The 17,045-nt window shown below is 42.5% G+C and overlaps 1 protein-coding gene across 1 annotated transcript; it reads right to left on the reverse strand.

The window, feature by feature from the left end:
- Nucleotides 1-642: 642 nt before the first annotated feature.
- On the reverse strand, nucleotides 643-10,665 carry LOC125941760 (uncharacterized). Its single transcript, XM_049659592.1, has 6 exons — nucleotides 10,462-10,665; nucleotides 9,873-9,955; nucleotides 6,106-6,247; nucleotides 3,686-3,974; nucleotides 2,114-2,343; nucleotides 643-761 (listed from the first exon to the last, which is right to left on the reverse strand). Exons 1-6 carry the CDS (start codon nucleotides 10,568-10,570, stop codon nucleotides 643-645), a joined length of 972 nt encoding a protein of 323 aa, XP_049515549.1. The 5' UTR covers nucleotides 10,571-10,665.
- Nucleotides 10,666-17,045: the final 6,380 nt, after the last annotated feature.

Below are 17,045 nucleotides of genomic sequence, written 5' to 3' on the forward strand. Positions count from 1 at the left end.
GCTAAGTCTAGATTAGCATGGTTGGGACTACTTAAGCGTCATTGATATAGGCAATTGATAGCCAATCAATAGCTAATCGATAAATAACCAATAAATTCCGTGAAATGCTGGGGATGATTTGGTAGTGCTTATAGCCTAGCCCAAAAGCCAAGACTAGCTAGGTGGGCCATCAGCTCCGCTGTCTCTTTAGCATTGCGCCTCCAGTGCAAGCTACGCTAATTTTTTATATCAATATATCTGTCACAACCGCACAAATGTAAACCACGTTTCTGTGGTGCATACCATGCAACCATGGCTGCATTACATTAAAATAACCTTATTGTATACATGCGACCTGGATTATGTGGACCAGGGGGCTGTCAAAAAGCCAGACATAATTCGGCAAACAAGACTGTCGACCGGTTTGTGCATGAAACTGTACGACAAATGCACTGCAGTGTTTGCCCCACCATTTAAGTATGAACTGCCATTTTCAGTTTCATGTTACATATCTCTAGGCATCAAGGAAATAAGGTTGTCTTTTTCGTGGTGCCCCTGGTCTGCATGCCTTTGGTGCAAGTACAGATAAGAAAGCTTTTCACATAATGCAGAATATTCAACTAAAAATGCAGGTCTTCATTACAACATATTTATTTCACTAAACTACATCTGGCGCTTTGCCTTCTCGCTTCTCAGCTCACTTAGCTTTGTCCCAATGGAGAGCAACACCACCTTCTCGTTGAAGTCCACACCCTTCTTTGCTGAGAAGGCCCTCGTGTATGCTGTAAAAGGCAAAATATGTTAAGCACACATATTCATAACATATAATGTCTGATAAAGAGGAAAGCCTATGCAAGCTTAATCCAAACAATATTTTAAAGGGGGCCTGCACTGCCTTTTCTTTTTTCGAAGCCTCAAAAACACTTTCTAAGGAGTTCGGTGCCCCCCCCCCCCCCAGGAATATATACTACTGAAAGAATTTCACCAAAAACTTAGTGGCAGCGTAGATACTACGAGTGCAATGTTTACTTTTTTTAATTATTTCTCAAAGTCCTTCCTACCGACAGAACGAAGCGGTGCTGCTACGTCACCTGGCATCAACGTAGGCATTGATTCTGTTTATGTTGTTTTAATCCTTCGATCCACAGTGTGTAATTTGGGCTCAGCAAAATTTGGCTGAGATGTTCACAGCTGCGTACGCTATCCACAGTATGTGTTTTCTTATCAAGCTGGAGGAGTGGTACACATAGTACACACAAGTACTATGCGCTCAAAACAAGTGCAAATATTTTGGCCATACTGAGATTCGAGATATATGTGCTGGCAAGCTTGCAATAAAACTGCATTGTTGAAATATTTTAACAAAACATTGTTTCATGCACTTAAATATAACTGGAACACCAATGTAATCTTTCGCACATTTTAAGAAAAATAGGCAGTCCTAGCAAAGTTTTTATGGTCAGCTCCACTCAGACGTTCTCATGATGCCTAGGCCAGTAGCAGAACGCAAAATGTTGCCTTCACTCTGCTGCAAAGACAATTGATCACAGAGAAATGGTTGTCTACTTGGTTTCTATTGTAGCCCAACTAACTGCATGCCACTCGCGTTTCCAGGAGATGGAGATAGCATTTTTCAAAAATGCAATATCAACTCAGTTCTCTGCAGTACATGCATTAGCGCATGAGATCTGCATGGAACGGACTGTAAGCGATGCTTAGCTAAAACAGTTTAATACATCTCGAAACTGGCATCACCGTGAGAATTCATTTAAGGGAGTATGTCTTGCAAGCTCGCCAGCTACAATTAACAAATGCAATATGTGCAGCAATTCCTTACATATTTGATGAGTAAAATTGTGTTAATTGTTGATTATGCACTTTATTTCTCATGAAGTAATCCAGCTGTAAAACGTGAATTTTAAAATTCTGTATATTCCACAAAAAAACACCCAAATAAATACCAACCACCTAGTGCTAGGTTTACATTCATCAAATGACCTATTAATAACAATAACTGCACTGGGCTCTTTCTTAACAAAATCACTGAAAAAAAAACTCTTGCACTCATAGGTGCCTGTCACTTGCATATAAAATTTAAGAAATAAAAGTGAAATATGCTACTGACATAACTCACACAAAATAGCTTGAAGTGCTCCAGGGTGGAGTGGAGGCCGTTGCTCACACGGGCGATGGGCACTCTTGGCCCGGTTCCCTTTAACTGAGCAGGACACGAGGGCTTGTGGTGTGAACACCGTGTTAAGCCGTGCCCGTGCCACGCCTGTTGCACTTTTCCCAAAGTGTTCGAGGCTGCAGAGAACACCTTTTTCAGCAAATATTCCTGATTCTGGTTCTAGCTGCCACAACCTCGAAAAAAATATATATATACATATATAGTTCAAGTGTTTATAAAGAATTGTCAAGGGACAAATAAGGAAAAACAATATAAATTGTGGGGTTTAATGTTAGGTAGAACACTGCGGGTTGCAAAGGAAGCCATAGTAGACGGCACCAAATTAATCCCATGTGGGGTTAATTCATGTGCACCTCACCATTACACGATGGGTTCTTGCATTTCACTCCCATAAAAATGTGGCTGCACATCACATCACTGACTTTATTTTCCTTAAAATAAATTTCCTAACTTCATTTTCCTGTCTCTTAATGTTAGGCCTTCTACTCAGCAGCAAAATGCCTTATCCAAAGAGGCACCATGCATCCACACGAGGCAATGCAGGCGCATCTGCGAATGAAACCCATGGCCTTCTCATCATCATCATCATCACAGCCTATTTTTATGTCCACTGCAAGAGGAAGGCCTCTCCCTGCGACCTCTAATCACCCGCCTTGTGCTAGCTGATTCTAACTTGCGCCTGCAAATTTCCTAACTTCCTCACCCTACCTAGTTTTTTGCCGTCCTCGACTGCGCTTCCCTTTTCTTCGTACCCATTCTGCAACTCTAAAGGTCCACAAGTTATCGACCCCTCTATTGCATGGCCTGCCCAGCTCCATTTTATTTCTCTCAATGTCAATCAGAATAAAGGCTATCCCAATTTGCTCTCTGATCCACACGGCTCTCTTCCTGTCTCTTAATGTTAGGCCTTCTACTCAGCAGCAAAATGCCTTATCCAAAGAGGCACCATGCATCCACACGAGACAATGCAGGCTATGTTCAACCACCACGGCGTCAACTTCTATCACCACAGCCATACAAACTTCTTGCTAACGTCCAATGTAGAGCTACTATAATGCAACTTGAGATACGAAAACTATGGATTACAGGTTAAAATATTGCACGTATAAGTTGTCTTTCAAATGAGATGTACGAAGGTAACTTTTATTTTATAATCATTGATCTACGTATAAAAGCAGGTCCTGGCCTTTGACACACATTGCATTTATATTTAATATTGACTACATCGTCCCACACTAGCCTTCATTGATGCATGAAAAGCATTGCGAAACTCCCTTTAACAACTTTGATGTAACAGTAAACTTCAACCTGATTCCCCAGTACTCTTCAGTATGTGCTGAAGATGAAGGACAGCAGAAAAGAAGGAATTCTTCTTTAAAATGTGCACGAACAGAGCAAGTGCTTAAGCTAAGATATACCCACTCACATGATACTGAAGCAATCAGCCCTGAATGTGTGACATTAATGAAAATATTTACCCCAGGGTCACTCCATGTATATAAAAGCTGTGTTCACGTTTCTCCATTTGAAGCAGAGGACGGCATAAGGGGCTTCCTGAGAGAGATAGGGCTTTGATTTTCCACTCCTTCCTCCACTCGAACATGTATGTCTGGAACATGCTCCTCCACAATGCCCAGGCTATGTGAATGAATCTGTTGCTCCACCATGGCAGGTTGTAAATGGCTGACATCATTTTCCAAAAGCTCGTCCCCAAGGCTTTCAGAGCATCTGTCAGTACTCTTGTTTTTCTGCAGCTCCAGTGCTTCCACCAGGCTTTCGGCTCTCTTGAGGAAGCCATCAAGCTCTAGAGAAATTGAAAATTATGTTAATCACAGTTAATCATATTTGAAAATACAACGCATGGCAGCATATGAAAGAAAGGAGTCTTTAGATTTCCTTTTTAAAAAAAGAGTGAGTTGAACCGCAGAGTGAAAGACTAAGTGGCATGTGTTCAACCGGATACACAGCCTATGTGTGGTTCGAAAGTTGCAACGGATGCTTGCGTTAAGAGTTTCTAATGCCACGTGACCACTACCTACGATTTTCGTTAAGGGTGGAGGAGTCCTGTGCAAAGAAGCTACGCTCCATTTATTGTAAGTTTTGGACAGGTCACATATATAAGACGATATCATCAGCAATCCTTTATGCATATGACAAATTCTGGCCACATATACTGGGTGCTTTTGCAACGACATTAACCAATTTTAAAAAGTCAGCTGTGGCAGATAGCACAATTCTAATCCTTAAGCTGGAATGCTCAAACAGACGAACATTAAGTACACAAGAAATTGAAATGCATAATTGACTAATTAACCGAAACATGGACTATGTTTTTAGCTAAAAACCTTACGGCACATATTGTAATTTACAAATTGTAGCCAGCGACTGCACACCAGATCCACTTGGAACAAAATGTCAGGATGATACCAGTTTCAAGATTTTAGTTCCCGAACTTTACAAAGAAATACATTGGCGGTCCAATTACTTTAGTGCTTCAATGCATAAAATGACGTTTTGTTAAAAAAAGTAAATGGAGCGACAGCACAACCTTACTGCAAATGTGATGGCACTATATCTTGAAAATGGTGTCATACACTGAATTCTTTTCAAGTGGATGTGCCTTGCAGCCTCACTGGCTACAATTTGCAGATGGAAATATGTACTATAAGGTAATTATTAAAATCTTAATTATTGTTTTTGTTCATTAGCCAATAATGCATGTTCATTTCTCACACAAATAATGTCCACCTCTTCTAGTAGACCAACTCAAGGACTGCAATTGAGCTATCTGCCACAGGCGATTTTTAAACATTGCTAAAATTCTTCACAGAAACACCTGGTATATAGTGCAGTTGTAGTGTAAGAAACTAATGCAGCAAAATAAGTGAGACAAAAATATTCGATTAAAGTTGCTCAAGCTTGTTCTCCACTCTACTTTGTCCTGTAAAAATGATGCTATACATTATTACCTAACACTTAACTACGCACATATTACGTGTTCAATTTTGTAAAAAAAAATGTTATGAGAACAGCAAGTTTCAATTCACAGAAGTAAGCAGTGGTCACTAAAAACTTTTAAAATACTTCTTGTATCGTCTTGATGAATCCATGAATTTACAGAGGTGAGAAATAAATAGCATAGTTGAACGCACTGAACAAGTAGGTTTACTAACTAAGGTGCTGGTCATTGCAAAAATGCAATTAAATAAATTTGTTGATGTTCTTGAAGGGACACTAAAGGAAAAATATTAAGTCATATTGAATGGAATAATTAGGCTTCTGTAATAAAGAATTTGTCATTCGTAGTCTGAACACAGCTTGTAAACACAAAAATGATAAAAATCAAAGTGGCGCCACCTGCTGTGGACTACGGTACCTCATCATGTCGAAAAGCGAGCAGTTAAACACAAGAGCACTTTGACTGCAAGTAGCTAGGGTGCAATTTATTGAAAGGATATTAATACGCTAAGCGACAGAGGTAAAAGCAGTCATGTCAACCATGCTCTAAAGAGAGTATGTCCATTCCTACCTGTTCCTGTATACAGTATGCACAATGTGTTGCCATGTACGCACTTTAGAAGAAAGTAAACACCAGTTGGTCACTAAAAATAAATGCCAACTGGCTTTTACTTTGTTATGATATAGATTGAACAATTGTTTAGAGAAAGTTTCAAATCAAGATCCCCCACATCAAGAAAGCTTCTACGGTTAGAACACCAGAAATATAAGTTAGCTAGCATTTGTTTGGCATGGAAAACACAGAAGAAACCACCGTAAAGAAAGACACTTGGTAGTAACAACATTCATCCTAGTCCCCATTTTCATTTTCTTTTGTTGCTTACATAGTGATCTAGTCACAAATGAAGCTACTGTACCAACTTTATGGTTGAATAAAGGAAATGGCAAGTTTATGAATATGAAATACTAAGACTTACTCTGGTACTTCTTTAACTTTGTTTTCAATGCAGCGTTTTCAGCTTTCAACACTGCAATCTCTTTTTGCTGCTTGCATTCTTTTGCATCTCTAATTTCACCCAGGAGGTCTGCATCAAGTTGGCGCTTTCGGGATGCTTCTTTCTAAAGTTTTAACAAGAATAATATCAAGGCACTATTATTTCCGTCAGCTCAACTTACTCAAGGAGAGTGAAATCTATTCCAGCATCTTAACAAGAGTGACCAATAACATCAGCAATAGGAAATACTATAAAACAAAACACGAACATTCACCTACAAAAAATTCAATAAATGAGTACAGAAATATTTTTTTTACTTTTCCATTTTTGTTTTAAACGAAGGACAGAGACCTCGAAACCCTAGAATAAAGAAATCAGGCCCAACTCATCCACTATAACTATCCAAGTGTGCGAATAGTTGAAACTGTGTCATGTATGAGGTGTGTGCTTAAGCCACTCTTGTTTCACGCTTCCCTCTGGACATGTAGCACCTTCTGGTGGTGACGGCATATGTCTACGCGCATACCCAGTTGCAAATAACCCCAACTGAAATCAAATAGGTTCATAGAAAAGTGGCACATAACCCCAGTAGCCCATTGCTAACACTTGATTGATATATGTTACAACTCCCAGGTATGAATAAGACGTACTGTCGTATAATATTGCTGCTGGTACGTGGTTTGCATGAGTTGTACATAAAAATTGGAGTATAGAAGTTGTAGGATGGCTGCAAAGAAGGGGACAAAATAATGTGGGATCTGCAAGCATGTGGCAAACTGCATTCTTGCACTCTCATACGCAGCAAGCACCTGATGCTCGGAGAGCAGTATCTGCTTCGGCTGGTGGAAGGTGTAGTATGGTCACACAACACAATGGCCGAAACAGACACCACTCTCCTAGCGCAATCGTTTGCATTCCTTGCGATTCGGACAGCAGGCTGGCCAGAAGTGGGCATACTGGCAGACAAACGAGCATCAAAGGACATGCGTTCACAATAGAGAGTTTTAGTTTAGCGTACGCTATACCATTGCGTATGCTATAAAATACCGGGTCGTCACATGCTTGTTTTTTAACCCCTTTACGAGGCTTTCGGCTATGCTAGGTATTAGCATTTCAGGGAATCCCACAAGCTGCAACCGCGATATTTGCGACTGAAAGATAGCTTGTACTTGGTGGTAGCAAGACCTTACAGGTGCCGCCTTCCTGCAAGCTTTCGCAATACTGTGCTTCACAATCTTGGAGTGTGCAGAGGAAAAGGGAAGGTATCGGCTGATGCATCACCCCGGTTCTAAGTGACACTTTTCTGGCCAGCTGTGACCACTATCTTGCAAGGAAGCTCAGCCAGACGAACACAGTAAAGGTGATGCTATATGTGGACGACTTTTTAATATTTTACAGCGCTAACCCTTCTGACACTCAGCCTGCTGCTGCCTTAATTTTTCAGGTATTTCGCACTGAATTACGTTATTTTGAATTTACCACGTATAATCCGTCAGATAACAGACTACGCTTCTTAGACTTCGAACTCTTGTTCTCAGAAAGCCATGTTTGTTGGGGCTATGCTCCTCGGTCTTGCGAGGGTCTGCTTCCCTTTTCCTCTGCACACTCCAAGATTGCGAAGCGTGGTATTGCGAAAGCTTGCATGAAGGCAGCACTTGTAAGGTCTTGTTACCACTAAGTACAAGCTAGCTTTCATCGCAAGTATCGCGGTTACAGCTTGCGGGATTCCCTGAAATGCTATTATCTAGCATAGCCGAAAGCCTCGTAAAGGGGTTAAAAAACAAGCTCCCGACAGCAGCCCAGCATGGGGTCGACTCATGGCAAACGGTTGCGGTTATTCCTTATGTACATAAGGTTGCCCATAACCTCAAAAAAGTGGTCAGTAGAGCAGATTTTACGTTGCTGTTCACAGCCTGAAACAAGCTAGGTAGCATGTGTCGACAGGTCAATCGTGAGACCAAGGCCACAATAAGTTGAAGGAAGCATAGGAAGCCTGCATTAAAAAATGCTGTGAATCCGTTGTTTACAAGATCCCCCCCCCCTGTCTTGTGGGCGTTTCTATATTGGGCAAACTGGCCGGTGCGTTGATGTACACATGGGCGAGCACGCGAACAAAATTAAAAAGAAGGCCACTGGTAGTCAACTGTCACTGCATTGAATGCGGCTGCGAGCTGTTTTTCGGAGATCTGATTTTCTTATCAAAGGTACCGGGATGAACGTGCTCGTCTAGTGTCAGATCCACAGTAGTTGAGAGGCATGCGTAAGCCTACCCTCCATTTTCCTTCGTTAAAAGGAGATAACGAACCTGAGTAGCTAATTTGAAGTTAGATTCTGCGCATGCTGATTTTGGTTTTTCTGTCATTTCCTTGTGATAGTGGCCGTCTACTTATGTATGACGACTGAAGCAATAAACACATATGGTTGTTAGTCAGCGCCCATGTCTGTGCTCTCCATTCGCCCTGTTGTTCAACGCTGTTTCGTCTTCTCGTAATCTGAGATGGTCGAACGACATGTCTGGAACACTTGACATAGAATGACCCATAAAGCATCAAGCAAGGTACAAGTGATGCAACTTGCACATGTGAACATGAAACAGCCGTGTGTAATGTAGAAGTGGGCTATCTCAATGCCACTGAACTTAGCGGATGACCATGAAGAGTTCCTGTACTTCTCCGCAGCATCTTAGCTCCACGAGAGCTATTACTCATGACAATACCCATGGCAATGCAAATTTTACTTGACAGCATTAGGCACCATTGACGTATTTAACATACAAGGAAGCTCTAGATTTCCCCCAAAAAAGTGTCACCATCAACCAGTGCTTTAGATAATTCTATGCTCAAACAGCATGACTGAACCAAAACATCCACAGAAACAAATACCACTGAACAGCACTTCTGTAGTATTTGGTACTAAATTATGGGGTTTTACATGCCAAAACCACGATCTGATTACGAGACACGCCGTAGTGGGGGACACCGGAATAATTTGGACCACCTGAGGTTCTTTAAATGCACCTAAATCTAAGTAGACAGGTGTTTTCGCATTTCGCCCTCAACGAAATGCTGCCGCAGTGGCCGGAATTAGATTCCGCGACATTGTGCTTAGCAGCCCTACACCATAACCACTAGGCAGCCACAGCAGGCTCGTATTTGGTTTTCTGTGTGTCCCTGTTTCAATTGCGTTGTTTGAGCATAGTTCTAAAGATGAACTAACTAACCCTCACCAAGATGTTACTAATTGCAGATAATGCTTCAAACAATAAATCAACCTGGTTACTACATAATAGTGGGGTATTTGTGACAGCCAAACTCGCTTGTCATTAGCATATGGTTACATAACTGTCACTTAAATCCACTTACTAATTAAATGACAGTTAAAAAAGCACTATGTAAAGAGCTGAGAGACAGAAACAAGGAGAGGCAGAGAGGTTAACCAGGCGGACGTCCGCTTGGATCTATGTATGGGGGAGAGGGATTAAAAGAAAAAAAAAGGAAAGGCAAAAGGTGCGAGATGGTCACTCGCACGTTGTAGGCGCAGGGTGTGTTATGAATGCCTTTCCAAGTCCTTTGAATTATTTTGCGCTAAAAGAAGCAGACAAAAAAAAAGGGGGGGGGGGTACAGCACACACGAACCGATTCATGTGTTCAGTACGTACCACATTTCTTTGTTCGCGTCTTCTTGCACAAAAAAAAAAGAAATCGCAATGCACAACCAACTCGCCCAAATCCCCACTTTGACCTTCATACCTTTTTTTTAGAATCCCCGGCAGTCGACCTGTTTTGCTCTGAAATTGTTTTTTCCATTTTCTTTAAGAGCATTTGCTTGTCGTCTGAAATGAAGTATAATATGCACTGTTCATAAAACGCGCATTATTGTAGGTTATCTATGACGGAATGGCATTGATTATTCACACAACGTGTTACTTTCCAGGTTGAGTGCGCTTTCAATTTTTTTAGTGCAATTAAGAACTGTATTCTGTGAAGGGAAGCTACCAAGAACGTGCTAGCAGCATGCAAGGTATTGTTACTGACAGCGACATATTAAAAACGAACATACGGTAAACAACGACGGCACGATACAATATTAAGTAGCTCCTTAACCGTGTTACCATTCTAAAGTTTCCATGAGTTCTAGACAAAGGTACAACACACTAAAGTTTCCATGACTTCTAGACAAAGGTTTACAACACACTAGCGGTTGGTGAACCATTTTAATTAAGCCTGTCGGTTTTCCTCAACATGTTATGATTCCTTGTTTAACACTGGCGCTATATATTATGGCACACGAAAAGCAAAAGGGGGCATTTCAACATTTACGATCAACAATAGCACTTACCAGAGGTAGCGACGAGCCGTGCTGCGTAGATTTCCAAGTCATGCCACTGAACATGCACTTTTGAGCCTTCCGAAAGCTCTCCACCCGAGTCGGTCGTTATCGAGTTCATTCTCACTACATCGTAAGATTTCTCTTCTTCAAAATACACTATTCCGTAGGATATCGCAAGAGTGCAGTAGGTTCAAAGCACTATGGCAAGAGCTTCTAAACAAGCGCAACGTGACCGCTACAACTCTCCACGTGCAATGTCCACGTGCACAAACAAATAGTCGATGTCGATGCGGCGTTTTGCTGTAGATCTAGTTGGTAAAAAAAAGTTTTTTTTTCACGAACGTAGAATTTTGTTAGGAGTTGGCAAAAAAAGTGTCTTCATCCACGGACGTATATATATTTTTTTTAATATTTATTAGAAGAACGCGTAAGTACTAATTATGTTGCGTGCAAGTTTACGCCTCAGCGACGACCTCCTCTGGGTAACGATTACAAATCTCGAAGGTTATAATTTTGTTGGCAGTATGCGGAGCAAGCGATTGATAGAACCGAAAACACGTCTGGACGTCAGGTTTTGGACATCACCGTGTGCAAAACCTACGGCCAGACGTGTTTTTGTCTCTCGTATTCACACCCACCGCATGCAAGCTACAAAAGCATGGCCTTCAAGATCCGTATTTGTTAACCAGAGGGGGCCGTTGCTGGAAACTTGCTGTGGCTGCGAGATTAGTCTCATCACCATCATAATTTTAATGAAAAGAATGAAAAATCTTGACAATAAGCACGTTAACGTATCCGGAATATTGCTACTAAAGTCATTTGTCTGAGTCATTTTCTGAGGACTTCGTGGACAGTCTTTGGCGTATTTGGTCGATGATCAAGCGCAACCAGCAAACGTGCTAAGCTTCTACGTCTCAAGTTCCGATTCCAGCTTTTAAATAATGAATGGAACGGAAATAGCAGGCGATTCCTATCGTTCTCAGACATCAGACCCACTAGAACAAAACATAGTAGACACTTAAAAGAATGTAGATTCCACAATGATACATTTAATTCCTCGTTTTCCCCACAGACAACAACAGAGTGGAATGCACTACCTGAACACGTCGTTAGTAGTAGTTCAACTGATACGTTTGTCTCAAGACTAACTAATGATATTTCTGTACAGCCTTAGGTAGAAAAAATGAAATGCATGTATCGGTGTTTTTCATACCAATGAGTTTTTATATAATATTTTTATAGTGTTTACTCCAAATTATTATTAACTTTGTGTATGCGAATTGTTTGCATTGGCAAGAGTTACAGGGAAATGTCTGTATTGTCCTTATTCTTGGTCCACAATATTTGCCATTGTTATAAACAGAAACTGTTAACCATGTTTGAAACCTGTCATAGTTATATTTGTGTCCCGATCCTGCTACAGCCTTACATATAAGGCTATAGCAGCAAGTATTAAATAAATAAATCAGGACCAGCTTTCCTCATGTCGTCAATGTGTTCCTCAAATGAATAACCGAAGCAAATAAGATCGAAGCATGGTTTGTGATGCAATTAGTCTTCCACTTTCGTTGTGCAAATACGCATCTACGCAGTTGAGAGCACCACTTTCTTTATTAGTGAAAATATATATAGTTAATCGTACGACATTGTCCAGAAGCTTTGTTTCGTATGCGTGCTGGACTTCGAAAGGTTTGTTCACTCTTTGAACATCCAGATGTATACTGCTCTCAGAAAAAGCAAATAAGCTTTGTTGATGTCATCACAGCTAGTGGACGGAGTGGACTACATCTGCGCTGTAGCATTTCTCTACCAATCTTACAGTACGGAAGTGAGATTCTAGCTCGGTATCGGTCCACTAGCTGGTTCAGCACTCGTTCAACGGTTGTCGCGATCGACAACCATATCTGGTCGAACAAGCTTGCAAGCATGGAGGAAGGAAAAAAAATCCATGCTTGGAAGACTTCTGGGAGCCCTTCTATCACACCGGCCGTGGTCGCCAGCTGCAGCGAATGTCAGACGCATCGAATTGGGATGTGGTGGGGATCATGAGTTTTCACCGCGAACATACAGTGTTTCCGAGCTTTATTTATTTAAAAATACCTTACTGGGCCATTTTGTGGGGCATTGAGTAAGGAGAGCTTAGTACAAGTTATACAAATAAAAGTAAAAAACATAACATAGAATGCACAAAGCGAAAATTGAAACCATGGGAACAAACCAGAAGCAACACGTACCATTCAAAAATACAACATAAAAACTATGTAAATAGACATTGGTGCCAGACAACCAAAGAAAAGCAAACTGTATGTACACAATATTATAAACATGCATATGATAAGGTGGAGAAAATATGAAGCAGTGTAATGCATAAAATGTTGCGAAAGAAAAGAAAGAATCAAGAAGAAAAAAAAAACACGATAAAAATAATAGCATGGGTTACCTCATCACAGTGCGCATTAAGTGACTGCCGAAACTTTTCTCAGTTTGTTTCTGCAGCTATGTTTTCGGGATGGTTTTTCCACAGACGTATGGCACGTGGCCGTATTGGTTTAGTGCGCGTTTTATGTTTTCGACAGTGTCGCATGCATTGCAGGCTTTTAAACGCACAGGGCAAAGAAAGTTGTCACGGTTGACCTGGAAGTGTTGCTGCTGCCAGATAAAAGACACTGCGATATATGTCGTGATATTTGTCGGTTGACGAGAGTGCAGGCAAAAAGCGTTACTGTTGCGCTTTTTGTTCTCTTCACCCGATCGCAAGCGACACGGTCAGGGTGCGATATGTTCGGGGATAAACAAAGTTGTCCTACTCTCAGCTGCGCTAAATGAGTTAGTAGACTTCACTTTTCTTTGCTTGTGACTATATATATACAAAGCACTGCCGCGACACTGTGGTGTTTCTTGATAGCCTTGTGCGCCATCGAGATCACTGTACTGACAGTATTACTTAGAAGCAAGTTGTCATTTGAACTGCTTGTCGTGTGTTTCGTGTGTGTGTGTTTGGGTATTTCCTCTTCCCGTTTTCTTTTTATATACCCCGCCAACAACCCCTAACCAGGCCATAGAGCCATCTCTTCCCTAAATAAAAGTTTTATTCATTCATTCATCTATTCTCATCTTGTATAAGACGGCGGGATGGCAGGCGCACTTGCGTGCGGGCTTTCATCTTTCTGCACAGCCTCGCGCACCGTCTGCGGTTATTCTGTTATGTGCAAATTATTATTATTATTATTATTGTTGTTGTTGTTGTTGTTGTTGTTGTTGTTGTTGTTGTTGTTGTTACTTGTCTCATCTCATATTGTTGAATATGTCTCATCACTGCCACTCGCACTCGTGGCAGTGATGAGACATATTCAAAAAGTGTTCATTTCATTTGACTTTTATGCTATCTGTCTTATGTTACTTAACCAACACTTCATATCGTAAACCACCACAAGTACACTGTTGAAATCATTTCCAGTGCACCTAACAAACTAGGAAAAGTGTGTGCAGATGTGCAACGAACATTGGGAAAAGACAGCATGCATGGTGGTTTACAATATTTCTGTTACATGTGGTACAATGTAGTACATTATACAGACAAGTCAGTGTGTGAATGAGAATCTCGGACAGCATAAGAATTTCGCATTATTGTTGCAATTGTGGGTGTTCCCCAATGTTGCATAAAACCAAGATTCTCTTTCAACAGGCTGATCAACTGGCACATGAAATTGTCGAGGCTTACTTCATACACGTCTGTGATCCAAGCTTTTGTAACTTTGCACTGTAGTCAGATTTGCTACAGCTGGCTCTTACAGCAAGAAGACTATTCAGTGATGGTGCTACATTGTGTCATTTTCAGGAACAGCATGAGGGATGTTAAAATACTTGAAATAGAGTCAGGGGAGGGTGTAGGGACATTCTTGGTATGCATGTATCGAGTACTAGCATCGCCTCCAGAGCTGAGTCCTGATCAGCACTCAATGTGTTGGATGATGACATCATTAGGGAGAGTAACCCCTGTATTCATAAGTGTGCCTTGAGGGCATGACTTAACTTCAAGTCCTTCACAAGATAACGCCCGATGTGAGCATGCCCAAGATGCTCATTTCGTTTCCTTTGGTGCATTCACATCAGGCATTACCTCGTGCCTGGCATGACCAAGTCAAGTCGTGGCTTCAAGGCGCATTTCTGAATATGCGTGTTGGGGTCCAACATTGTCAAATGAGAGGTGTGTCTGCACTTAAAAAAGAGTTAGTGGGGTTCAGTAGGACCATACTAGATTGGCAGCTCTTCTTTTGCACCCTTTATATGCGAGTTTATTTCGCCTGCGTGTGCATTGTTCATCATATGTACATTTTTGATCAAGTCCTATCTGTTAAAAGTAAGCACTCTTGTGTTCTTCAGCCTGCTTGTGTCTTTCCGTGCTTTTGTTGCTTCGAGTCTACCTGAATTTGTACACAGAGCATTTTAGACTGCGATGTATAAGAGGGACTGTACAGTTGGGTCTTGTTGGCCAGTGAAATCGAGCGCGGGTCTCAATTCTCATTCACTGCTGATGAAAAAAAGAACACTTGCAGTCCTCTTTTTCGGCGCCACAGACTCTTCTAAAAAGAAATTATGCAGAGTGTGCTGCCTTCTAATGCAGTGTGAATCGCACTTGTCGAAAGTGGTCATGCATGGTCTTGTTGCAGTGTTGGACTGTACTTTTTTCGAGAAGCATGGTGACGAATTCGCCATTTGACCACTCTACTATCTAGACGAGTGTGATTCACACTGTATGTTGTCCCTCCCTTGCAGCATAGTTCCCTACTTAAATTACTAAAGCGGGATCTCTGGCACCCATAAGGAAATGGGGGTTACCGCATAGAATCCTTGGATTTTCATGCTTGTGGCATTTTTAACCACACTTTACCTGCCTATATTGACCCAAATTTCCAAGCAATCCTATTTTTTTTACCACAGAAAGCAGTAAGACTCTGTGCACATGCACAGTCACTGCAAATTGTGGCATTTAAAATGCAACATTTTGTGGAAAATTATGATCTTGCAAGTCACAGAGCTGCTCAATGGCATATACGACCAAAGTTCAGGCAAATCCATGCCACTGTGATGTGTGGTGCGCGACACGGTGCAGTGGTGCGCGACGGTGGTGCGCGACGGTGATATTTGTAGTGTGCGACAAGGTGCGGTGGTTGGAGACAAGGAGCAGACGACAAGGAGAGCGCGCGCCGCTCTACCGCGCCGCGCCGAAAACGACGACGCCGAAGACCGTCCAGCTCGTGAACACGCGGCGCAAGAAAAGAAATGAAAAGAAAAAAAAGCCAATCCAATCACAGAGGAACACGGAGCCTCGAGCAGCCAATGAGAAGTTGACGAATGGACCAGAGCAGCAGAAAAAGGAGCCGCGCTGGCAGTAGGGGGAGGAGTTCCAGAAGAGGCACCAGGACAAGGTCGGCCACCGGATCGGGAGTTGAAGACGGCCGTCGGGTTCCGGACCCGAGCCACCAGGACTTCACCCGGCCGGGGCCTCCTGCCAACCCGTTCCTGGGCGCCGCTACTCCATCCATTCGAGAACTGCTGCCCGAGGCCGGCAAGCGTCTGCGCCCGTGGGCAGAACGAGAGTTGTCGGGCTACGGGCCCTAGCTCTACGAACAGCTGCCCGGCCAGAACGCCGCCGCCGTCAACCCCTGCTGCCAAGCCGCCTACCTTCCCGGGCATCGCCACCCTGCCCGATTGTCAACTGCTGCTGCCCGAGGCCGGTGAGCGTCTGCGCCCGTGGGCAGAACGAGAGCTGTCGGGCTACGGGCCCTGAGCTCTACGACCAGCTGCCCGGCCAGGACGCCGCCGCCGTCAACCCGTGCTGCCGAGCCGCCTGTCTTCTCCCACCGAGCCAGAGCTTCCACGCTCTGGTAGCTTGTACGACGTTCCGACAGCGACCTTTTGGTGAGACAAACAACGCTTCTATCGTCGTCTCCGCTTCGCCGCATCGAGACTCTAGCGCATACTCACACCCGCAGCCTGCCCGAACTTGCCCGACATCATTAAGCGTTCTAGCCACATGTGTGTTGTATTATGAGTTCTTTTTGAGTGTTTATTTTATGGGGTTTTTTTCTCGTTCTAGTTACATTAAACGTTTTGTGTGTGCGTTCCACAAACGGCTTTGTCCTCGATTGGGTTCTGGGAGGCTCCGCCTCAGAGAACCACCAGAAAACATTAACACGAAAGAACCTGCTCATCACAGCCACTCTTTCATTCACATGCTGGCACTTGCTGAAGACACTAGTGCCAGAGTTCCCTGTAATACATCTTGTAAGAAACTGAATGCCTTGCAGTTGCGTGTCCCAATCCATAAAAAGGTTTGTAACTTTGGCTGTATCCTTCAGGTGAAAATTGAGATAAATCTGAAGATATTGTACTACCAGCACCTAATGTTAGAAAAAGTTTACCCTGATCATTTACAGCCTGGGGGCTGCATCTACGTAGCACGGAAAATGTCTTGCAGGTTTCCAAAAAGGCTATATTCCTGCCTTATAAGCACCCAGCTCCACTTCTTTTTTTTCTTCATGCTATATAGGTCTTTGTTTTCCAACATGATGTGATTGTCATTTGATTCA

This window comes from Dermacentor silvarum, unplaced genomic scaffold (genome assembly GCF_013339745.2).
Source record: "Dermacentor silvarum isolate Dsil-2018 unplaced genomic scaffold, BIME_Dsil_1.4 Seq228, whole genome shotgun sequence".
Classification (NCBI taxonomy): Eukaryota; Metazoa; Arthropoda; class Arachnida; order Ixodida; family Ixodidae; genus Dermacentor; species Dermacentor silvarum.